Source organism: Zosterops lateralis (genome assembly GCF_965231275.1).
Source record: "Zosterops lateralis genome assembly, chromosome: 10".
Classification (NCBI taxonomy): domain Eukaryota; kingdom Metazoa; phylum Chordata; class Aves; order Passeriformes; family Zosteropidae; genus Zosterops; species Zosterops lateralis.
In genome coordinates this window covers 416875-440740 of record NC_139770.1, presented here as the reverse complement: position 1 = coordinate 440740, position 23866 = coordinate 416875, and the positions used below count along the sequence as shown (strand labels likewise).

The window sequence follows — 23866 nt, the reverse complement described above, 5'->3', positions numbered from 1 at the left end:
TGCATACCAGACACACTGCCAGAACACCCTGACAGGGACAGCAAGGACAAACAGGTGCCCAAATGCTGCTGGATACTGGAGAGGGGTCTCCTGGTCTGGCAGAGTGATGTGTGGTACTTGGGAATTACCTTTAAAAAACAGCAAAAAAACAAATACACTTGGGGAAAAACACCCAAAGCCCAAAACCAAGAAAAGAAAATAACAACAAAAAAACCGCACAAGACAGCAGCTCAGCATTGCTGGCTTTAGAGGAAAACCCGCAAAAATAAACCCTGTGATATCTTCTTTTATAGAGAGCAGACAATCAGATAGAGCAGCCGAGCCTGATGTCTGAACCCCCAACTCACCCGCTCCCCGGGGGGCTGGACCAGCAGAGCACTCCTCAAATTACAGAGATCTGTCATCCTAAACCCGCGCTATCAAGTGACAGGGGATGCACTGAGACATCTGCGAAGCTCCACGGAAAGGCACAGGGGAGAAGAGCATTTACAGCATCCTCCTGCCGGGGCTGGGCACTGGGGCCCTCGGGACAGGACAGGGCTGGGCACTGGGCACTCAGGACAAGACTGACCAGGCAGTGGGCACTCAGTACAGGGCTGGGCTCCCAGGACAGGGCTGGGCACTGGGCTCTCAGTTCAGGGCTGGGCACTGGGCACTCAGGACAGGACAGGGCTGGGCATTGGGTTCTCAGGACAGGGTTTAGCACTGAGCTCTCAGGACAGGGCTGACCAGGCAGTGGGCTCTTGGGACAGGGCTGGGTATTGGGGGACTCAGGACAGGGTTTGGCACTGGGTTCTCAGTTCAGGGCTGGGCACTGGGGCTCCCAGGACAGGGCTGGGCTCCCAGGACAGGGTTTGGCACTGGGTTCTCAGTTTAGGGCTGGGCACTGGGTTCTCAGGACAGGGCTGACCAGGCAGTGGGCTCCCAGGACAGGGTTTGGCACTGGGTTCTCAGTTCAGGGCTGGGCACTGGGTTCTCAGGACAGGGCTGACCAGGCAGTGGGCTCCCAGGACAGGGTTTGGCACTGGGTTCTCAGTTCAGGGCTGGGCACTGAGCTCTCAGGACAGGGCTGGATATTGGGGGACTCAGGTCAGGGTTTGGCACTGGGGCTCTTGGGACAGGACTGAGCACTGGGCTCTCAGTTCAGGGCTGGGCACTGGGCTCTCAGGACAGGGTTTGGCACTGGGCTCTGGGTTCAGGGCTGGCCGGGCACTGGGTTCTCAGGACAGAGTTTGGCACTGGGCTCTCAGGACAGGGCTGGGCTCTTGGGACAGGGTTTGGCACTGGGCTCTCAGTTCAGGTCTGGCCGCCTGCCGGGGCTCCCCGCTCAGGGCTGGCCGGACACCGGGCTGTCAGTTCAGGGCTGGCCGGGCACTGAGCTCTCAGTTCAGGGCTGGCCGGACACCGGGCTGTCCATCCGGGCCGCAGCCGCTCCCAGGCCCCGGGCCCGCCTCTCTCCCGCAGCCGTGTCCCGCAGCCCGAGCGTGGCCATGCCCGCGCCGCAGAAGAGGCTGATTTTCTGCACGGCCGGGCTGCTGAGCCTGGCCAGCGCTCTGGGCGCCGCGGCCGCCGTGGGCACACAGCTCTGGGTGCGGGGCTCCGTCCTCTGCAGCACCGGAGCGCTGCTGGTCAACGCCAGCGGCCCCGAGCTGCACAAGTTCATCGGCCACATCCAGTACGGGCTCTTCTCCGGGCAGCGGGTGCGGCAGTGCGGCCTCGGCGGGAGACCCTTCCCCTTCTCCTGTGAGTGAGTGAGTGAGTGAGTGAGTGAGTGAGTGAGTGAGTGAGTGAGTGAGTGCCCGCCGCGCCCGGGCTGAGCGCGGGATGGGGATGGGGATGGGATGGGATGGGGATGGGACTGGGACAGGGACGGGGACAGGGACGGGGACAGGGACGGGGACGGGGATGGGACAGGGATGGGGATGGGGATGGGACAGGGATGGGGACAGGGATGAGACAGGGCACAGGGATGGGACAGGGATGGGGATGGGGATGGGATGGGATGGGGATGGGGATGGGGATGGGACTGGGACAGGGACAGGGACGGGAACGGGGACGGGAACGGGGACAGGGACAGGGCTCCCCGCATGGACACACGGACACACGGACACACGGACACACGGACACAGGACACACGGACACACACAGGACACACGGACACAGGACACACGGACACACGGACACAGAGACAGGGCTGCCCACACGGACACACGGACACTGATCCCCCAGCACAGCACCTGCCAAAACAACGCTGCCCTTACCCTGCCCTGATCTGCCAATAGATCAGGGGTCAATAACTTGGTTTATGACACTAACACAGCCTGGCTGATGTCGTCAAGAATCTATGATGCAGTTACACAGATAGCCACGTTCCAAAAGATTTATACTATCATTTTTAAAAGAATATTTGGGGGGTTTAATTAATCTCCATCATCCTCCTCTGTGTGCCTGCATTACAACCTGATGTCTGTGTTGACAAAAAGAATTAAAGAACTAAACCAGCAAGAACCTCAGAAAGAGCCGGGGTACTGGCTGCTAATGAGAAACAAAACAGCCCAAAAGTTTTCAGTCTGTGGCACTAATTGGAGGCAGGGCTGGGGGAGCCTGGCTGGGGAGTGCTGGCTGACTTGGTACCTGACACACACCATGTCAAAGTGTCAGTAATGGCTTCAGTTTACATTCATAACCTATTAATCTTCAAGAATAAGAAGATCAATAAAAAATTATGAAACAAGACACATTTGTATCCAGCAGCAGCGGAACAGGCAGTAACAGCCATTTGCTGTGTGTACAATACAAATCTCCTGGAGTTCCTACAGCACACAGTTTGTAATTGTTCTGCTCCTACAGCACATCCAAATTGCTCACACTCATTTAATGCCAGGGAAGGTTACCAGACCAGGGACCAGAAATTATTTACTATATAACATTTTCCCAAAATAGTAAACCAAGCTAATTTAAGGTAGTATTACCATTTGCTCTCTCTAAACTCCATCACTAGTCGGTTTATACTGCTGAAGTTCCCTCTTGATTGCTCTGTGCCACCCCAGGGTGCAGTTATTGCACTGTGGGTGAATTTTCAGAGGGGTCTGTGCAATCCCAAGGATGGTTTTACTGCTGTAGGTGAGACATGACCAGGGCTGCTCCAGCTGCCAGCAGCTCTGGGGCTGACACTGGTTCAGTCAGGGGCAGCTGTGAGGGGTCAGGGGCATCCACCTCAGGGCACAGAGCACAAGGTGCTGCTCCTGCCCCCTCCCATCCCCTGCGTGCCTGGGAAGCTCAGCAGGAGCGTTCAGGAAAGCAGGACAAACTTACAAAATGCACAGCCATGGCTTAATGCACTCACTGCACTTTAGCCTGTCTGAGGAGAACAGACACGGAAAACAGGCTAAATGAATTTGTTCTGTGCTTGTTCCCATTAAATGCTCCCCTCTGACCACCGTGTCTCTTTTAATTGTAATATGAATTTGCTCAGCCAGCAAACCCAGTTCAGCTGGGGAAAACTTCTGCTCCATTTGTTCCCAGTCATTCCCATCAGTTTCTAGGTCAGTGGTTCATTTTCTAAAGGTCCCTGCCATGCACAGCACACATGGGTTCATTCAGGACCATGGAGGAATGGTTTCCTTTCAAGGCAGCATTGCTTCTGGAATTAATTTTTCCTAATACATCACATATAAAATGTTAAGGACAGAACCATCTATAGATGCAGAGGCCCAGGGGAGGATTCAAAACCATCCCATAATTTCTTTTCTTAAAACAAACCATACAAAATTATATTATTAAATACAGAGTTTTGAATGTTTTCCCAAAACATCAGATAGTGCCATGGGAGCTAATGCTATTCCTTCACATTGAGGACCAAATACCACCCCCAGGAAGGGGAGGAGAGGCTTTCCCTGCAGCTGGTCTCTCTCTCTCTTTCTCTCCTGGCCAGTCTATAATTCTGAGTTTCTCAGATTTTTTCTGCCTCCAAACATCCATGGAAAACCATTTCTAGTTAATCATTTCATCTGGCTGCATTTAGAAGAGCAGGATTAAAACAATTATCACAAACGAGCAGGAACTTCCCCAGCCTGACATCAGAGACACCTTTGCTTAACGTGTATAATAACATTGTGTTTGTTTTGTTTTCAGTTTTTCCAGATTTGCTCAGAGTTATCCCTGCAAGCATCCACGTCAGTGTCATTCTCTTCTGCTCAGTGCTGATTGTCTTTGCCCTGGTGGCTGCAGGGTTCTTCATGCTCAATGCCTTTGGCAGCCCCTACGAGACCCTGCACGGCCCCGTGGGGCTCTACCTGTGGAGCTTCATCTCCTGTGAGTACCCCGGGCTGTGCTGGGGCTGGCTCTGCTCACAGCACCCCTTCCAGCCCAGGAGAGCCGTTAAACTGAGTTAAACTGGGCTAAACTGGGTTAAATTGGGTTAAACTGAGTTAAACTGGGTTAAACTGGGTTAAACTGAGTTAAACTGAGTTAAACTGGGTTAAACTGGGTTAAACTGAGTTAAACTGGGTTAAACTGGGTTAAACTGGGTTAAACTGTGGCTGCATTGACTCCAAACTGGCCAAGGCAAGCCAGGCAGGAAGGCAGGTGACTCTGCCATATCCAAACCTGTGTTTTCCAGGTGGAATTTGAGAGATAAACTGGGGAATCCCACAGGAGGGTGGGTGTCAGGATGGGCAGGGGCAGGCAGCTGCAGGGAGCCAGGGCAGAGGGGAGCCCAGAGCTGGGGTGGCATCGCTGGCACCTCGCACACAGTCAGACCCAGGAACCTCACCAGAGTAAGAATAGGGGGAAAAAACAACCCAAATATGCCAGTGATGGTTCCACAGCAGGAGGGCTCCAGGCAATGTGGGCCAGGTCAGCCCCGGGAGCAGCACAGCCTTGCCAGGGGCAGGAGAGCTGAGCAGCCAGAGCCAGGGCTGGCAGCAGCTCCTGGGCCCTGAGGAACCACACAGGGATAACTGAGGGTCCCCATCCCTCTGGCACACGCCCCTCCCTCGGCTCTGACAGGCAGGTGTACCCTGACTCTGCAGGGTATTACACACTGCAATGGTGATTTAACAAAGGATTCAGCAGGTGTTTGTGTTCAGAGAGCTCCTTTATGCTCAGTGGGACAATGAGCACCTTAAAGCTGAACGTGAGCACTGACACTTCACTAGCTCAGGGCACTAAATGCTCCTGGTCCTGAGCCAAACTCACTTAGAAAAGTTTACCCATTTCAGTAGCCATGGGCTTGGGTTCCAAAAATACTCCCAGTTAAAGCTGAGGGCCACACAAACATTCTCCATGTGGTATTTGGCTGCAGCTCACACCACACAGCATGGCAGAGGCATTGCTGAGCTGATGAGCATCTCCCCCTCCCTTCCAGGTTCCTGTGGCTGCCTCATCATGATCCTCTTCTCCTCAGAGGTGAAGATCCACCACCTTTCAGAGAAAATTGCTAATTTCAAAGAGGGAACCTTTACCTTCAAGACTCACAGTGAACAGTTTGCAGATTCCTTCTGGACCATCCTGGTTTGCTCCCTGGTGCATTTCCTCAATGCCCTGCTGATCAGATTTGCTGGATTTGAATTTCCCTTTTCAAAATCAAAAGATTCAGGGACAATCACAGGAGCAGTTGACCTGATGTATTAAAATGATGGGGTTTAAGAATGTTTCAAGTAAAGCAGTTTGTCACTGTTACATCCACAACCACCAGAGGTACCAACTTGTGAATTATTAGCTCTAGAGAAGGTAAAAAAAGGAAAGTTTCAAATAAGTGTCAGTATGGTGTGAGCAGAACAAAAGAGGATGTGCTGTATGATAATGTCTGGATGGAAAAGCCCTCTTTCTTGGGGTAAGATCTTATTGAGACTTTATTTTCTCTGTAAACTGTTTTGAAAGTGGCTGGTATGAAGAAAAATGGGACTCTCAGTAGAGTTGCACTGAATCAGAAAGTCCAGTCAACGGGTTGCAGTAGAAGCAGACACTGAGCAGCAGCAGCTCTGCCCCAGCCCTGGGGAAGGCGAGGATGCAGCTGTGACCACACCAGGGCAGCAGGGCCCCAGGACACCCAGCAAGGGACAGGACAATGCCCAGGCTCTGCCCCAGCACCCCTCAGGCTCAGCTCCCCTGTGCAGTGCTCAGAGGGCACAGCCCAAACCCCTGCACTTTGATCTGGCTTCACGTGCATGGCAACAGCTCCATTTCTCTGCATGAAACTCCCTGGGGTTTGTCCTTTTAACAAACCAGACTGTGCTCCAAGCCCAAAGCCTGGGAGCCCTCGTGTCCCCAGCAGGGCTGCAGCCTGGGGACAAAGCTGGCACAGCACAGGGGGGATGCCACGGGCTCCTGCTTGCCTGGGGCAGGCAGCCAGGCCTGGCAGTGCAGGACAAACCCCCTGAGCTCACCAGGAAAAGGGCATTCCCCAGGGCAGAGAGCAGGGCTGAGCCCGGGTACCTCCACCAGAGAACAGCCCTGCAAGTTCTTATCAAACAATACCAACAAACCGAGCCAGGAGCTCTGGAGAAGGGCAGCACAACACAGGACACAGGCTGCTGTGCAGCTGCAGCTCAGCAGGGGCTGGGGAATGAACACAGGAGGGTCTGCTGTGGGAAACCAGAACACACCTCAGCCTCACCCCCTGAACACCCCCAGGTGAGCTACAGCAAGAGCTGCTTCCCCAGGAAGGGCATCACACCAGCAAACAGCACCTCTGTGGGGTTCCCTGGGTGCCTTGGGGGTGAGGTGCTCCTCACAGGACACAGAACAGCCTCCAGAGCAAACAGAGGTGGAGACCCCCTGCCCCATTTACCTGCAGGGATGGGCCCAGCTGTGAGTGAGGAGTAACCCTGCCAGCTGTGAGTGAGGAGAACCCTCCCAGCTGTGGGTGAGGAGAACCCTCCCAGCTGTGAGTGAGGAGTAACCCTGCCAGCTGTGAGTGAGGAGTAACCCTGCCAGCTGTGAGTGAGGAGTAACCCTCCCAGCTGTGGGTCAGGAGAACCCTGCCAGCTGTGGATGAGGAGCAATCCCAGCCAGCTGTGGGTGAGGAGAATCCTCCCAGCTGTGGGTGAGGCGCAGTTCCAGCCAGCTGGAGGAGAGGAGCAATCCCAGCCAGCATCCACCCCGTGTCAGGCACAGATCAGAGCAGGTATCAGAGCCCTCTGTGCTTCAGCATCCACCAGCCCACAAGGCCTTACTGACTTTGATGTCATTTTTTGTACTTTTACTGGGAAAGACAAAGCACTGCTGCCTATTGTAGAGGTTTGCCAGCTGTGTCTTTTCCCAAGGCAGCTCTGCCTCTGCATCTCCCTGGGGTTTATCACTGTGGAAGGGCTTCTGCAGGTCACCACAACTCCCAGCCTTTTTCAGCATTTTCTTCCTAATCTGCATGCGTATTTCTCCTAATGTTAATGAATGTTCTTAAAGCATCATTTGTATTTCATGTCATGGTGTTGTTTACTACACAGCAAACCCAAATGTCCCTTTACTGTGCAGAGCAGCCCCAGCCTGGGGTCCGGGTGTCCTCACGAGGGTCCCTGTGCCCAAAGCCCGGCCTGACCCCCCCACATCCCACCCTGAGCACCAGCCCAGCTGTTCCTAAGGCCAACAACAACTTCCTACCAGCAAAATAAAATCACACAGTAAATAAATAAAACAATGTTTGTGTGTTTGAGCGGCGGAAAGAGCAGATCTGGTCTGCCCAGTGCAAACCGTGAGGGAACCCCATCCTGGACCCTGAGGGAACCCCAGAAAGGACCCCCAGGGAGCCCCAGCACGGACCCTGCACCTCCTCACATCCATGAACATTCCCCTGCTCCCTCCCTATCGGCGATTGAAGGAGAGACAGAGACACTAACCATGATCAAAATCTAATTTTACTCAAGTTTTCCAAAAACTTATATACCATTTCAGTAAGGTTAATAATTTCTACCACAATAATTAAATTAAAAAACCATACAAACAACTCATACATTTTTTTAACATATCCATGTAAGAAGTTGATTAAATCTTCTTCTCTTTAGCAGATTTCTAATCCCATCTTCTCATAAGCTCAAAGTTCTGTTTGTTCTTTCCAAGACATCCTAGTCACCAAACTAAATATGCTAATTAAGTCTGTCTTACTCTCATAAATCCCCACACCTCCCCACTCTGGGAACACCCTGGTTCCTGCCCCACTCTGGGGACACCCTGGTTCCTGCCCCACTCTGGGAACACCCTGGTTCCTGCCCCACTCTGGGGACACCCTGGTTCCTGCCCCACTCTGGGGACACCCTGGTTCCTGCCCCTGCCCCACTCTGGGGACACCCTGGTTCCTGCCCCTGCCCCACCCTCCTGCCCTCAGCAGCCCCCCCGAGCAGCCCCCGCTGCCGCCCTCCCCTCTGCTCTGCTGCCCGGCATTAATCATTGATGCTGCGGGCACGGCCGGGCTCTCCGGGCTCTCCGGGCTCCTCCATGTCCGTGGGACGGGCAGGGACGTCGGGGCCTCTCAGCAGCGAGGGTGGGAGCGGGGGTCCCCCGGGGCTCCAGTGCCCCCGGCCCGGAGCAGAGCCCGGAGCATCGTTCTCAGCGCCCCCTGGAGCATCCCCCGCAGAGCCCGGAGCTCCCCCCGGAGCATCGCCTGGAGCATCACTCGGAGCAGCGCCCGCAGAGCCCGGAGGGAGCATCGCTCTCAGCCCCCAAACCATCCCTCTCATCCCTCGGACCATCGCTCTGCAGCCCCCGGACCATCACTCTCATTCCCCCAAACCATCCCTCTCAGCCCCCCCGGCCCATCGCTGGCCGGGCCGTGGGTGACCCCGGCGCTGAGCACGCTGCCCCCACGGAGCTGGAGGAAATCGCCAGCAGAATCTCTGATCTGAGCAAATGGAGAGAAATCTTTAGTTTCCCTGGGTAAGGTGTTTATTCTCCTTATTTAACAGGGTTTTAATTCCAGGTGGTTGTTTGTTGTAATTTTTAAAGTCATGTTTTATTGCAGAGCTTATTTATTTATTAAAATTTATGTTTTATTACAAAGGTTATGTGACAATGACAAAAGGTCCTTGTGTACTCAGTAACATAAATTCCACAGCTCTTATTCTTCCTTTGTTCCGGGGTTTCTCTTCTGGCTGGGCTCGGGTTTCTCCACATGCTGTCAATACCTCTCTTGGGTGTTTTAATTTGTACTTCATTTTACGGTTTCAGTTTGGAATTCAGCAGCACGGCTCATCAGGAAAGTCCTTTTCCAAAGGTAATATTTTCCGTGTGTCTGGTGGGTTTTGGGCTGTCCCTGGTGGGCACTGAGGTCACACATCCACACCCGCAGCCCAGGGCTCTGTGCAGGTTCATTTCTCGTGCTGATTCTTTGAGAAACAGGTGTTTTCTTCAGATGTTTTGAAACCAAAGGGACAGAGCAGCCCAACGCTTGATTAACCTTTCCATCCAAAACTCATGAGTTTTAGAAAACAAACTGAGATCTCCAGGATGTAAGTATTGGGGAAACCTGCTGTGCCTTTATCTCAGGGGGCACTGAAGGACATTCCCGTAATTCAGACACACACCTGCTAAAACTGCTGCAGTCACCAGCCCGCAGGGATGTGCTGGGAATGTCTGGGAACAGCTGGAAGTCGGGGACACCCATATCCCAGTGCCCCCATCCCCTGGGCAGGGCTGTGCCCACCCTGAACCCGGCGGGGGAGCCCCGGCTGAGGGTCCCTCTGCTCCTCTCCTGCAGCCGGGACACGGCAGCGCCGGAGCCGGGGGGTCCCCAGGGCCACAGAACCCCCCCGGCGCCCCCCGGCCCCTCCCGCTCCCCCGGGGCGGCCGCCCCGTCTCCCCGGACACGGCAAAGGTGAGCTGCTGCTGAGTTAAAGATGAGCTGCTGCTGAATTAAATATGAGCTGTAACTGGATCTCCTGAAGGGAGCGGGACTGGGAGCCTCTCCTGGTGCTGTCTGTGGGTGCAGGCTCAGCCGTCAGCAGAACAGGGTGGGGAACAGGGATGGATTGTTTAGGAGATCTTAGCAAACACAGCTGGAATGCAGCCCTAAAGCTGATCCGCGGTAATTCTCAGGGGAGAACAGGCAAATGACAACGGGCAATTTCCCGGAGCTCAGTTAGGGCTTCCCTGGCACACAGCCTCGGGACAGGAGGCAGGGTCATGGAATCTCAGAATTGTCACCTTGGAAAGGGCCTTTAGCACCGTCAGTGGGGGATTTCAGCTCCTGTTGAGTACCCCAAAAGCACTGCTGTGGGTGCTGCTGTCCAGCAGTTTGGCAGTCCTGCAGTAATGGCAGGATGGGCCAGTGCAATCCTCCCCAGAATGTGCCCAGTGCAATCCTCCCCAGAATGTGCACTGTACCCAAATGTGAGTTATTACACACTGTAACCAAACCTCACCTGGGTGCTGAGTGAAGTCCCTGCAGCACAGTGTCACTGCCCTGGCTGAGGGCACACACCTGCACCCCGAGAGCCCCTGGTGTCACAGACCCTTCCTGGGGGCTGCAGGACCTGACCTGGCCCCTCTCCTCCTCCTCCTCCTCCTCCTCCACAGAGGCTGCAGGAGCTGCTCTTCAGGAACAGCCCCCCCGTGTTCAGCCGTGAGTGGGCAGCAGCACACTTCAGCTTCCACCCACCTCACTCTGACCTGGCCTACGGGCTGGAGATAGGACAGGTAAAAGGGTCACACAGCGGCTGGCACTGGCTGCCCGGGGTCACTGACACCTGTGGGAGCCTTTGCCCCCTGCAGACAGGGCAGGGGGCCTCAGCAGCCACACACTTGTACCCTGCACCCTGCACACCTGTACCCTGCACACCTGTACTCCACACACCTGTACCCTGCACACCTGTACCCTGCACCCCACACACCTGTACCTGCACCCTGCACACCTGTACCCTGCACACCTGTACCCTGCACCCCGTACAGCTGCACTCTGCACACCTGAACCCTGTACCCTGCACACCTGTACCCTGCACACCTGTACTCTGCACACCTGTACCCTGTACCCCACACACTGTACCCCCACACCTGCACCCCACCCTCTCCCACCTGCAGGCTGACCTTTCCCCACCGGGGCAGGCTGCAGGGGTGCAGCTGCAGCCCCTCACTGCTGTCCTGGCAGGGGAGGGAGCTGCTGGCCAAAGCTGGGGTGGATTCATGGCTCAGAGCTGGCTGGGCAGGGCCTGTGATACCTGTGTGAGATGCTCCTGGGAAGGGCTCAGGAGAGACACAGCAGGCTGCAAAAAGCCTCTCTCTTTTCTGAGAATTAGACTTTGCTCCACCTAGACATGCAACAAGTGAAGTCACCTGGACCATCATTTTGTCAGATGGAGGTTTTCTTCTTCCTTATTTACCATCACAACACTGCACCCCAAAAAGCAGGTGGCCAAGATACACACTCAGATTGTAAATCCCCTGAACTTGTCTGGAGGCTGAAACTCTGGTTACAGCCACAGGTGCCACTCCCTGCATTCCCAGGGGGCCCACAGCCCTGGTGTGTGTGTCAGCACAGTGGGCAGTGTGTGCCTGGCCTCACATCAGCCCTGGGCTGCCTCAGGGCCTCTGTCCCTTTGCTGCCAGGCTGGAGGGGACAGAAAATAAACCCTGGGGCTTCCAGGCACACCTGGAGCTGGGTGCTGCTCCCTGGCACGGAGGGAGGGAGGGAGGACACCCAGCACAGGATCCCCCCCATGGCCAGGGCTACCCTGCAGCTCCTTCCCCATAAGGATTCCTTGTTGTGCCCCTGGCAGGGGGACGTGCTCCTTCAGACTCCTCAGGTGGCAGGGGTTGTTTTCTGTCCCCAGGGAGGAACAAGGGCCATTCTGGCAGCTGTGCAAGCACACATCATCACATACCTGCTCTTCACAAGAGAGACAGAATCCACCCACCTGGACAGGTAAGCTGCTCATGGGACACTTGGAAAGTATTTCCATGCATTGCCTGGTCAGCTCCAGCCTCCGGGTTCAGATCCAGGTTCAGAAGGGCAGATCCAGGTGGGGATATACACTGGGAGAGGAGCCTGGGCTGAGCCCCAGGCGAGGCTCCTTCCCACCAAATCCTCTGGTTTCGGGGCAGTGGCTTGTGCCCCACGCCCGGGGTGTCACTGCCCCTGGTGTCCCCTGGCACAGGCTGTGCCAGCTGGGGCACAGGGAGCAGGGGCAGGCACTGGCCACGGCCCTGGCAGAGACCCTGTGGGCAGCAGGAGGAGGTGGCAGAGCTGTCGTGTGCCTGGTCACTGCCCCTGTCACCACGGTGCCTCCTGAAGGCTACAGAGCCAGCAGCTTCACAGAGAGAGTGAGTATGGACCCGCCTTCTGCCCGTGGGATGTTCCTCAAGGGTGCCTTTGGCCTGAGACAGAACCTGCCACACCTGCCCCCTCACCTGGGCTGCCCTACAAACAGTGATGACCCCAGAGCTCTTGGTGCAGCCTCTGATACACCCACCTCCCCTGCAGCCCATCCTCCTTTTCCTGCCAAAAGGAGAATCCTGCCAATACAGAGCTGCTCCCTGAATCCCTGCACAGAGCCAGAGCTCTGCACCCCACACACTGTACCCCACACACCTGTACCCCACACACACCTGTACCCCACACACACCTGTGTCCCACACACCTGTACCCCACACTCACCTGTACCCCATATATACCTGTACCCCACACACCTGTACCCCACACTCACCTGTACCCCACACACCTGTACCCCACACACCTGTACCCCACACACTGTACCCCACACACCTGTACCCCATATATACCTGTACCCCACACACCTGTACCCCACACACCTGTACCCCACACACTGTACCCCACACACCTGTACCCCATATATACCTGTACCCCACACACCTGTACCCCACACACACCTGTTCCCCACACACCTGTACCCCACATACCTTATTAACAGACCCATAGGATTGAAAAGCTCAGGTTTGGGTACAGTTCATGTCCCCCCCACTCCACCCTCACGGTGCCCATGCCCAACAGGTGCTGCTGTTCGAGTTCTCGGGGAAAGCTGCTGCTCAGGGCTTCATCTCTGACCACATAAACTCTGTAAGTGGGGATTGCTGCTTTGTCCAAGTTGTTTTCTTGCTAAATTACATCTTATTTCCCGTTCAAAATGGGCGTTTTGGACATAGCAGTGTCACAGTCATCAGGACATTGACACAGTTCATGTGCAATTAGTTCATGGATCATTTCCAGCCTTTGCTTGGGGAGGGATCTGCTCCCATGTAAATTCCATGTAAATTTACCCATTATTGCAGCTCTCCCAGCCCACAAGCACTGGGTAAACAGGGCAGTATTTTGTACGTCATTCAAAGATGTGATTCCTTGAGGCCTCAGCAAAAATATGAGGAAAATTGTACAAAGACCCATTTAGCCAATAACTGAAAGTTTCTTCTTCCTTTTCCTACCTGATCCTATTCAACAAAATTAGTTACAAAATCTTCCTGGAATAACTCACCTAACTCAACACACTCACCTGGGGCTGTATTGAAACAAAGGAATTGTTTTAATCAAATATGATTTACTGGCCATAATTCCTCTCCTGTAATCCCTTATTCCTTTTTCCAGTTCAAAGGCAAAGGAGGCCACGGAGTGATCCTATTTTTATACAGTTTACTTTTCTCTAGGACGCTTGAAAGGTATATTTCACTTTTTAATCATTTTCCTGTAGTTTGGTTACATTTTCTATGAAGCCTTTTCCTTTCCCTCATCCCTGTTGGGTGGGCAGGGGGCTCAGAGCTGCCCCTGGCCCAGCCCCAGGGCTGCCCTGCTGAGCTGTGCTCGGCCACAGGCTCCAGGAGGATCTGGGTGACACAGCTCCTCTGCTGAACGCCAGCTCCGGAAACGTCACCTGTACAGAGGTAGGACATGTCTCAGGCATTCTGCTTTTAGTATTACCACACCTGGTTTAGGAAAAAAATATCACTTCTTAATTAATCCAAAGAGAAAAGAAGCATAAACCCATTTAAAAATATTTTGCAATTTTTAATCATGACTGAGCACTTAAAAAACAGTTGTTGATGATGATAGTAACAATAATTTTAAAAAGCCACTGCAGCCTGGCATTCCCCTGCTGGGGACAGACATGGCAGCAGGACATTGTCACCTGCGAGGGGCGTTTGTCCCGTGTCCCCGGTGTGTGACAGGGTTTTACCCCATGTCCCCGGTGTGTGACAGGGTTTTACCCCATGTCCCCGGTGTGTGACGGGGAGTTCTCTCTGTGTCCCCGGTGTGTCACAGAGGTTTTACCCCATGTCCCCAGTGTGTGACGAGGCTGTTCTCTCCATGTCCCCGGTGTGTGCCGGGCCGTGTCCCATGTCCCTGGTGTGTGATGGGGTGTTCTCTCTGTGTCCCTGATGTGTGACAGGGTTTTACCCCGTGTCCCCAGTGTGTGACAGGGGTTTTGCCCCGTGTCCCCGGTGTGTGCCGGGGCCGTGTCCCGTGTCCCCGGTGTGTGACCGGGCCGTGTCCCCAGGCCGTGCTCAGCCTGCTCCTGACGGGCCGGGCCAGCCCGGGGGCGCTGGGCGGTGAACGGGACGCGCCGTGCGGGGCCGGGGACGGGGATGGCGAGGCCCGGGAGCGGCGCGGCCCCGTGGGATTCCTGCGCTGGGAGCGGGGCCCGCCGGAGCGGCAGGTGAGCGCAGGGACAGCCCCGGGGCCAGCGGGACCCCCGGTACAGCCCCGACCCCCGGCAGGGTCCCAGCACAGTCCAGGGGTCCCAGCACAGCCCAGGGGTCCCGGCACAGCCCAGGGGTCCCAGCACAGCCCGGGGGTCCCAGCACAGCCCAGATCCCCAGCTCAGCCCGTACCCCCAGCACAGCCCGGGGTCCCGGCACAGCCCGGGGGTCCCGGCACAGCCCAGGGGTCCCGGCACAGCCCGGGGGTCCCGGCACAGCCCAGGGGTCCCGGCACAGCCCGGGGGTCCCAGCACAGCCCAGGGGTCCCAGCACAGCCCGGGGTCCTGGCCCAGCCCAGGGATCCCAGCACAGCCCGGGGTCCTGGCCCAGCCCAGGGGTCCCAGCACAGCCCGGGGGTCCCAGTACACAGCCCGGGGGTCCCGGCACAGCCCGGGGGTCTCAGTACAGCCCGGGGGTCCTGGCCCAGCCCAGGGGTCCCAGCACAGCCCGGGGGTCCCAGTGCACAGCCCAGATCCCCAGCACAGCCCGGGGTCCTGGCCCAGCCCAGGGGTCCCAGCACAGCCCGGGGGTCCCAGCACAGCCCGGGGGTCCCAGAGCAGCCCGGGGGTCCCAGCACAGCCCGGGGGTCCCAGCTCAGCCCGTACCCCCAGCACAGCCCGGGGGTCCCGGCACTCGCCCCCCAGGTGAGCCCCGCGCTGCGGACCCCCCGGGTGCCCGTGTGGCTGTGCAGTGTCTCGGGCAGGCACAGCGTCCTCTTCGGCACCGACAGCCGCCTGCTCTCCCACTGGAGGTCCGAGAGGGTTTTCCGGCTGTTCCTGTACCGCGGGCAGCGGGAGCGGCCCCGGACTGCCCGACTGACCATCGGTACGGCCCGGGCTCGGGGGGTGAGGGGTGGGCGGCACACAACTGCCCTGCCTGTGTTAGACACTCGATACAAGGTTTAAACACAACAGGAACTGTTTCATGATTCAGAATTTATAATAACCTTCTCTCCAGCTGCCCCATCCAGCCCCATCCAGCCTCCACTCCTCCCCACCTGCAGGACCAGGGAAGGGCAGAGCTGAAGAACCTGTGGGTTGAGATAAAAAAAGGTTAATAAGAAAAGCAAAAGCCACACACACAGGCCAAGGAAAACAGAGAATTAATTCACTTCCTCCACAGGCACCTCCAGGAGAGCAGGGCCCCATCACACACAGCCCCGACCTGGGAACACAAACACCACACTCAAAATTCCCCCTCCCTTTCTCCTCCTTCCCCCCACTTTACACCCTGGGCGTGATGCCAGATTGTCTGAACATCCCCTGGATCCCTGTGGGTCTGTCCTGGTGTGTCTCCTCCCAGCCTGCCCTGACCCACCCTCCTCACCAGGGGGGCAGCAGGAGGAGCAGAAAAGGCCTTGGCTCTGCTGGCACTGCCCGGCAATAACAAAATCCCCTCGGTATAATCTGCCCGTGTTCAGCACAGATCGAAAACACAGCTCCACACCAGAGCCTGGGAAGGAAGGAACTGTCCCCCAGACAGACCCTGCACACAGCAGGGCCCAGCTGGCTGAGTCAGTCTGTCTCTTTGCCCAGCACCAGGTGTCACCTCACCCCTCGTGTCCCCACCGAGTTTCATTTCCTCCCGGGGAGGAGAAACTGCTCCTGCAGCAACGCTTGGGCTGTGAACCAGGTTTTGTGCTTGGGGTGCAAGTTTCTCGTTTCTCTGCTGCTGTGCATCCCTCCCCTCCCTCACTGTGCCTCCTTCCCTGCTCCCCTTTCACTGCAGCGTTTAAAGCAAAGCCAGAACCCTGAAACTGAAGTGTAAATCTGCAGGGAGGCAGAGTGATTGGAGATCCACCACCAGATACCCGGTGTGGCCACAGATCCTATCTGAGCTCAGAGAAGCAATGTGCAAACACACCGTGCAGGAGCCCGGAGCTGCACTGAGAGCCCCGGAATTCCCCGGGGGGGCCCTTGGGGCAGGGGCAGCCCCAGCCCGGGGGGCCCTGGTGTATCCCCCACCCCCTGGTGTATCCCCCGGCCCTGGTGTATCCCCCACCCCTGGGGCAGCCCCTCACACCCTGGTGCATCCCCCACCCCTGGGGCAGCCCCTCACACCCTGGTGCATCCCCCAGCCCTGGGGCAGCCCCTCACACCCCTGCAGCTGCAGAAACTTCTGCTTTTAACCTGCACCGGAGCCTTTTCGGGTGGCCTTGGGGTTTAAAGGGGGTTTTTTTAGACATTTATTTTTCGCTTCCTTTTCAGACACTCACTCACATCCCTGGGAGGAGGCTCGAGGGGAAGGGCCGGGGCAGAGGCGCCCAGGCCTGGAGATGGCGATCAGGACCAGGTGGGCGGGAGCCACCGTCAGCTGGGACGAGACAGAGCCCTTGTGCTGAGGGACAGAGCCCTTGTGCTGAGGAGGGGCAGGAGGAGCTGCTCCCGAGGGACAGAGCCTTTCTTGGGCAGGGGGACCCTGCCCCCGAGGGACAGAGCCTTTCTCCCGAGGAGGGGCAGGAGGACCCCCCCGAGGGGTCCCGGCACCCACCACACGCTGCCAGCTCCTCCACTGGGTGAAAAACGAGATTCACTCTCTTGGTAATTTTTTTTTTAATAGTTTATTTTTAAAAAAAGACAATTAGGAACCAGAACTAAAGCAAAGGATGTGGCCCGGGTGCCTGGCGTGCAGCACACCCCGCCACTAAACCCCACCTCTTTAAAAAGATCAGTTTGTTACATATTCAAATGAGCCTCATGCATTATTCAAACATTCCTTTGAGCCCAGATGTTCTTCTAGTTTCAATCCCTCCGACCTTCTCCCATTTCATCGATTCAACATTTTATTACTCCTGGCAGATAAATTTCTTTGTGGCACCACTTGGTTGTCCCGTGTCTCACTGGCTGATAACAGAGGATCAATAAATTCTTCCCTTGGAGTTTTGGGGTTTGTCCCCATTATCTTCATCCAGATAATCCAAGAATGTGGGGAATTTCCTGGTTATCTTTCCCATTCTTCTGGGTTAGCTACAAAAAATATCTTACATCACATAGTTTATATTATAATATTATGCTATAACTTTATATATATATATATATATATATATATATACACATTCATCACACCACTTACTTCCAAGTTTCATTAACAGCAGAAAAAAAACCTTATATTAATACAGCAAAACCTTCTGACATTATACATATAGCATTCATTTTAATATTTGCAGATGTGTATCTATAACCACTGGTCACTGCAGTGTGGAGGACAAACATCTCTGTCCCCAACAAAATCTCTCTCAAACAGCCTTTGGGGCACTGGAGGGACAATGCCCTGCCCACCAGGCCCCACAGCCACTGCAGGGGCTGCACCAGGAACAGCCCCTGCAATCCTGTCCCACCGCAGCTTCCCCAGGGCTGGGATGGAGCTTCCCCTGCTCCCCCCACGGCGGGCAGGGAAGGGCAGAGCCAGGCCCTGGCACAGGTGCCCCTGGCACAGGTGATGGAATTCCCGTCCCTGGAGGGGTTTAAAGTGGGATTTGGGAAGGGGGTTTGGGGGAGGCCTTGGCAGTGCCCCAGGGGGAATGGTTGGACCTGTTGTGTCTCAGAGGCTTCTCCAGCCCAAACCGTTGTGGGTTCTGTGGTTCAGGGATTGTCCTGCCTGTGCCGAGTCCCGGCCCTGCACTGGCCTGGGCAGGGCACACAGGAACCTCTGTCCCCTTCCTTTGCCACCGTCATCACCCCAAACGACCCGTCAGTGACACCCTCGGTGTGCTGCCACCGACACCTGGGACAGCGAACCCCCTGTGGGTGACCGGAGACGGGGCTCACAGTCACTGAATTTTACACACACACACATCAGGGTACACACACACACCCCCACACCCACACACAAACCCCCCCCGCCCCACACACACACATATATCCCGGTACACACACACACACACACATATATATATATGTATATATATATCACGGTACACACACACACGTGCACACACACACACACACATCCCGGTACATACACACACACACCCCCCCATGTACACACACACACCGGTACACACAGACAGACAGACACACACACACACAGGTACACACACACACACTGTACACACACACCCCGGTACACACACACACACACACACACACACACACACACACACACACACCGGTACACACACACCGGTACACACACACACATGTGTACACACACACGCACACACACGTGTACACGCACACACAGGTGTACACACACACTGTACACACACTGTACACACACACAGGTGTACACACACACACGCACACGCGCATACACACACACACACACCGGTACACACACACCGGTACACACACACACGTGTGTACACACACACACACACACACACACACAGGTGTATACACACACGCACACGCACACACACACACACACACACACACACACACCCGGTGCCGGTCCCCGCGCGGGGCACGCCGGGAGCGGGGCGGGGGGCGCGCGCAGCCGCCGCTGGTCCAGCCCGCCCCGTCCATCCCCATCCTCCTCCTCCTCCTCCCCAGCATCATCATCTCCTCCTCCTGTCCATCATCATCTCCTCCTCCTCCTCTCCTCTCGTGTCCCCTGTCCCCGATGGTGGCTGCGGGGCGCGATGAGCCGCCCGTCCTCCGCCGGGCCGGGCGGTAACAAACCCTGCGGGAAGCAGCAGCAGCAGCAGCCGCCGCACGCCCCGGCCCCCGCCGCCCTCCTGCCCCTGCCCGCCACCGCCGGGGCTTCTCCGCCGCCGCCCCCTCCTCTCCCTCCCCCCCAGCAGCAGCAGCAGCAGCAGGAGCTGGCCTCGCTCTTCGAGTGCCCCATCTGCTTCGACTATGTGCTGCCGCCCATCCTGCAGTGCCAGGCCGGGCACCTGGTGTGCCAGCAATGCCGGCAGCAGCTGAGCCTCTGCCCCACCTGCCGGGGCTCCCTCACCCCCAACATCAGGAACCTGGCCATGGAGAAGGTGGCCTCGGCTGTCCTCTTCCCGTGCAAGGTAAGGGCGAGGGGCTGGGCAGGGGGGCGGGCGGGGCTGGGCCACCCCCTCATCGCTGTGCCCCTGTGGAGACCCACAGACATCACCCCACGTCCCTGTGCCCCTGTGGAAACTCCCACCCATCACCCCATCCCTGTCCCCAGAGCACCCCCCAGATCCCCCTGCAAAGGACACCCCCCCACCACCCCAGTTGTTGAAACTGGAATCCTCTGTTCTTTTTAAAGAAAAGGAAAAGCCAAGCCAGGACCTCTCCAGCTGATCTGGACGGATCAGATCTAACTGCAGCAGCAGATCTAACTACAGCTCAGCCATACAGCCCATTTTATCTAAGTGCTCGTGTTAGGAAAAAACAACCACAACAGACAAGAAGAATCCATTTTAATTGGAAACAAAAACTAAGTAAAGCTCAGCTTGAATTTTGCACACAAGTAATATAAAATTTGCAGTGACAGGAGAGCCCTGGCTGACCACCTGTGTCTCCATGGACGGGGGGGAGCAGCGAGTCCTGGTGCTGGTGCCTTTCCTGACGGCTTGTGTTTGGTCTCTTTCCAGTTCTCCACCACAGGCTGCTCCCTGGCTCTGCACCACACAGAAAAGCCAAAGCACGAAGCCATCTGTGAGTACCGTCCCTACTCCTGCCCGTGCCCCGGCACCTCCTGTGACTGGGAGGGCTCCCTGGAAGCCGTGATGTCCCACCTCATGCATGCCCACAAAAGCATTACCACCCTTCAGGGAGAAGACATCATCTTCCTGGCCACGGACATCAACCTGCCGGGGGCGGTGGACTGGGTGATGATGCAGTCGTGCTTCGGCCACCACTTCATGCTGGTGCTGAAGAAGCAGGAGAAGTGTGAGGGCCACCAGCAGTTTTTTGCCACCGTGCTGCTGATCGGGACCCGCAAACAGGCCGAGAGCTTCCAGTACCGGCTGGAGCTGCACGGGAGCTGCCACAGGCTGACCTGGGAGGCCTCTCCCTGCTCCATCCACGACGGCGTGGCCGTGGCCATCCGCAGCAGCAACTGCCTGGTCTTTGACACGGCCACTGCCCATCTCTTTGCTGACAACGGGAACCTGGGCATCAACGTGACCATCTCCACGTGCTGCCCCTGAGGCTGGGCTGGGCTCAGCTCTCTGTCTGCAGGTTGTGCCTCTCCGGGGTTTGGTTTTGGTTCCTGTTTTTTACGCTGCTGTTGGGCTGTGTCATCCTGTGTGCTGAGGTTTCTGACAAGCCAACGGCTGTAACTGGGGGCAGAAGAGGAACAGGAGTGGTGCTGTAAGTAACGTGAGTGGGACGAGGTCTTTTGAAATTCCTGGGTGCCTTAGGAGGATTACACACACACACCTTTTATAATTTAATTATGTTTTATGTAAAGAGTGCTTCCATTAGATACGTGGCTTAAGAGGCTCCTGTTTGGAGCACACCTAAAAGCCCTTTGAGCAGCAGTGCAGACTCCCTCTGTCACTGGTGAGCTTTATTAAAAGGCTTTAGTGTCACAAGAGGGTTTAGTTTGGAAGAGACCATCATCTGTTCCAATCCTCCTGCCATGGGCAGGGACACCTCCCACTGTCCCAGGTGCTCCAAGCCCTGTCCAGCCTGGCCTTGGGCACTGCCAGGGATCCAGGGGCAGCCACAGCTGCTGTGGGCACCCTGTGCCAGGGCCTGCCCACCCTCCCAGGGAACAATTCCTGCCCAATGTCCCATCTCACCCTGAGTGCTGGCAGTGGGAAGCCAGTCCCCCTTGTCCTGTCCCTCCATCCCTTGTCCTGAGTCCCTCTCCAGCTCTCTTGTAGCACCTTTGGGCACTGGAAGGGGCTCCAGGTTCTCATGCCTTGCCCTTAGTGAAGCCATGTTGGCTATCACCAGTCACCTCATTATTTTCCATGTGCCTTAGCATAGTTTCCAGAAGGATCTGCTCCAGGCTCTTTCCAGGCACTGAGGTGAGCCCTGACCACCTGCAGTTCTCTGGATCTTCCTTATTCCTCTTTCTAAAAAAGGGGGGTTATGTTTTCCCTTCTGGAGTCAGTGGGGGCTCCTCTGGATGCCACAGCTCCTGGACCATGAGGGACAGTGGCCAAGCCACTTCCTCCAGAGTCCCTCTGAACCCCCAGGTGAATCTCCTCAGGTCCCATGGACTTGTGCACCTTCAGGTCCCTCAGACCTTCTCCACCCCAGTGCTCTCCTACTGCAGGCAGTGTTTGTTCTCCCAGTCTCCCTTTGCCTCCTGTGACTTGGGTGGTGTGGCTGGAGCAGCCAGGCTGAGCACCTGAGCCCTCCCCACATCCCAGAGAATTGGGTTTCCCACTTCCTTCCATGGAGGGTCCCCATTCTCCCAGGTCTTACTTTTACCACCAGTGCACCTCTAGAGGTTGCTTTGCTTGTTGCCCTTGATGCCCCTGGGCAGACTTAATTCTTTCAGGCTTTAACATTCCTGACCTGACCCCTGGCTGCTCACAGTCTCCCTGTACTCCTCCCTGGCTGCCTGTCCTTTCCCAGTGGGTGAGAAAGGAAGGAAATCCAAGCAGCCTGTCACAGGAGCAGCTGTGAGGGGAGCAGTGGGTACTTCAGCAATGTTTCTCATTCCCTGCTCCCTAAGGGAAGGGAAGGCACTGGTGGCTTTAACAGGAGAAGGGAGAGAAGGGCTGGGGTATGGCACATCTCACAGGGTATGGAATTGCTGCCTCCTGCCTGCCTTAGGGATCAGGCCAGGCACAGGTGCAGGCAGGAGACACAAATCTCAGAGTGCAGAAGGCTGGAGCCACGGGGCTGTGCCTGTGCAGGGCCCTGTGACACACTCTGCTGTTGATTATTGTGAAAGGTTCATAACAGAGCAAAAGCTTTATGGCCAGTGTCTTGTCATTTGCTATTTAAGTTTTGTTGCCATATTTCTTTTATTTTGCAATAAATATTTTGTAAAACCCACACTGAGGAGCTGTGCTAACACAGGGGTGCGTGGCAGCTGCTCCACAGTGGGACGGGAACGGGGCAGGTGGGGCTTTCTGTGGATAAATACACTCCAGAGGGGGAAAACCAGGCCTGACAGTGTTCCCCCTCTGGAGCCTTGTCCAAGCCCTCAGCAGCCACCCCCAGCACCTGGCAGAGCCCTCGGGAAAGTGCACAAGAACAAGTTTGGCCTCAGTGAAGGGAAGCTCAGTCTGGCTGCAAGAGCTTGGAAGTGACCATGGAAAAAACCTCCCAAGGAATTGCTCTCCAGGCACTGAATACCAACAATTAAAGATGCCACAGCTGGTCTCACTTGCACTGTGCTGGCAGAGCTCCAGCAGCATCAGCCTGGGGAACTAATTGCCTCCAATATAAGCAGGAGCAAAGTCAGGCCACGGTTCCAACAGCTGTTACCACCTGTGCTCTCATCAGGATTTGAGCAAGAATTCCTAATGATTTGATTAATTTTTCCATAATTGAGAACAACTTATAGTGGAAGGTAATTTTCTTACTGAAAATTGGGACAAAAGAGGATTTTTGCATAGAGCAGAACTATAGTGTGACTTTGAATACAACAGGAATAATTAATTACTCCAGTGTTACCTATTAGATAAGTTATCACACGTTATCATTAGGTCTGTCCTCACCACTCAGGTCTGAAGGAGTGGGAAACCCTTGTTAGATTTCACCTCAGAAAAGCCAAACAAAAGGAACCCATCACCTTGTGTCTTCTCTGACTGAAACTGGGTGTAGGACAAGGAACAGCTCAGCTGGCACTGCCAGGGAGGGAGGTGCAGCCTCCCAGGTTCCCACAGGGAGCTGTTTCCAGGTGACATCAATTTCAGGATTCCCTCAGGTTTGGGGTTTTCTCCCCAAGGCAGCTGATGTGACTTCCCAAGTGGAAGTGTGGCAGTTCCTCAGGACACGCAGGGAGGTCACTGAGGCTGCCTGGCTCTGAGCAGAACTGGCCCCTCTGGAGCCCCCAGCCCTGGAAGGGATGGTGCAGCACGTCCGGACAGAGCTGACAGCAGGCAGAGCTCACAGCAGGGCAGAGCCAGAGCCAGGGCAGAGCTCACAGCGGGCAGAGCTCACAGCAGGGCAGAGCCAGGGCACAGCACCTGGCCGGTGTCCTGCAGCCCCTCGGCTGCTCTCCAGCCCCCAGGAGCATCTGATACCCAGGGAGCAACACCTGTGCCTGGGAAGCAGCTTTCCTGTCGCTACAGTTCCCCCAACAGCTGTTCCCACTTGAAGCACCAATTCAAAGGTGGGTGTGCGGGGACTGGTGGGCCCATAGGGAGCACAGCACAGCTCCCAGGGCTCTGTCGGGGCGG

The 23866-nt window shown here is 56.0% G+C and overlaps 3 protein-coding genes and 1 long non-coding RNA gene across 5 annotated transcripts; 3 read left to right on the top strand and 1 right to left on the bottom strand.

Annotated features, from left to right (window-relative positions):
- Positions 1-1490: 1490 nt before the first annotated feature.
- CLRN1 (clarin 1) lies at positions 1491-5634 on the top strand (the record flags this gene model as incomplete). The annotated part of the gene is made up of 3 exons (XM_083868796.1): positions 1491-1743; positions 4135-4314; positions 5369-5634. 3 exons carry the CDS (start codon positions 1491-1493, stop codon positions 5632-5634), a joined length of 699 nt encoding a protein of 232 aa, XP_083724922.1.
- Positions 5635-6801: 1167 nt separating this feature from the next.
- MINDY4B (MINDY family member 4B) lies at positions 6802-16975 on the top strand (the record flags this gene model as incomplete). The annotated part of the gene is made up of 10 exons (XM_083868232.1): positions 6802-6813; positions 8741-8871; positions 9923-9944; positions 10510-10629; positions 11760-11851; positions 12105-12249; positions 12938-13003; positions 14433-14591; positions 15279-15459; positions 16842-16975. 10 exons carry the CDS (start codon positions 6802-6804, stop codon positions 16973-16975), a joined length of 1062 nt encoding a protein of 353 aa, XP_083724358.1.
- A 2231-nt stretch (positions 16976-19206) lies between these two features.
- SIAH2 (siah E3 ubiquitin protein ligase 2) lies at positions 19207-22450 on the top strand. The gene is made up of 2 exons (XM_083868419.1): positions 19207-19594; positions 20147-22450. The coding sequence occupies exons 1-2, from the start codon at positions 19217-19219 to the stop codon at positions 20702-20704; spliced, it is 936 nt and encodes a 311-aa protein (XP_083724545.1). The 5' UTR covers positions 19207-19216; the 3' UTR covers positions 20705-22450.
- LOC310913206 lies at positions 19963-20655 on the bottom strand. 2 transcript variants are annotated; one of them, XR_014590775.1, is made up of 3 exons: positions 20554-20655; positions 20291-20425; positions 19963-20173 (listed from the first exon to the last, which is right to left on the bottom strand). It is a non-coding gene; the product is annotated as an uncharacterized lncRNA (long non-coding RNA). The 2 variants fall into 2 exon arrangements; XR_014590776.1 differs by having other exon boundaries at positions 20519-20633.
- Positions 22451-23866: the final 1416 nt, after the last annotated feature.

Bases quoted from the DNA above. Each gene is read 5' to 3' on its own strand.
- SIAH2 (XM_083868419.1), top strand. From the start codon at position 19,217: ATGAGCCGCCCGTCCTCCGCCGGGCCGGGCGGTAACAAACCCTGCGGG. The intron at 19,595-20,146 runs GTAAGGGCGAGG...GTCTCTTTCCAG, and splicing joins CTGTCCTCTTCCCGTGCAAG to TTCTCCACCACAGGCTGCTC.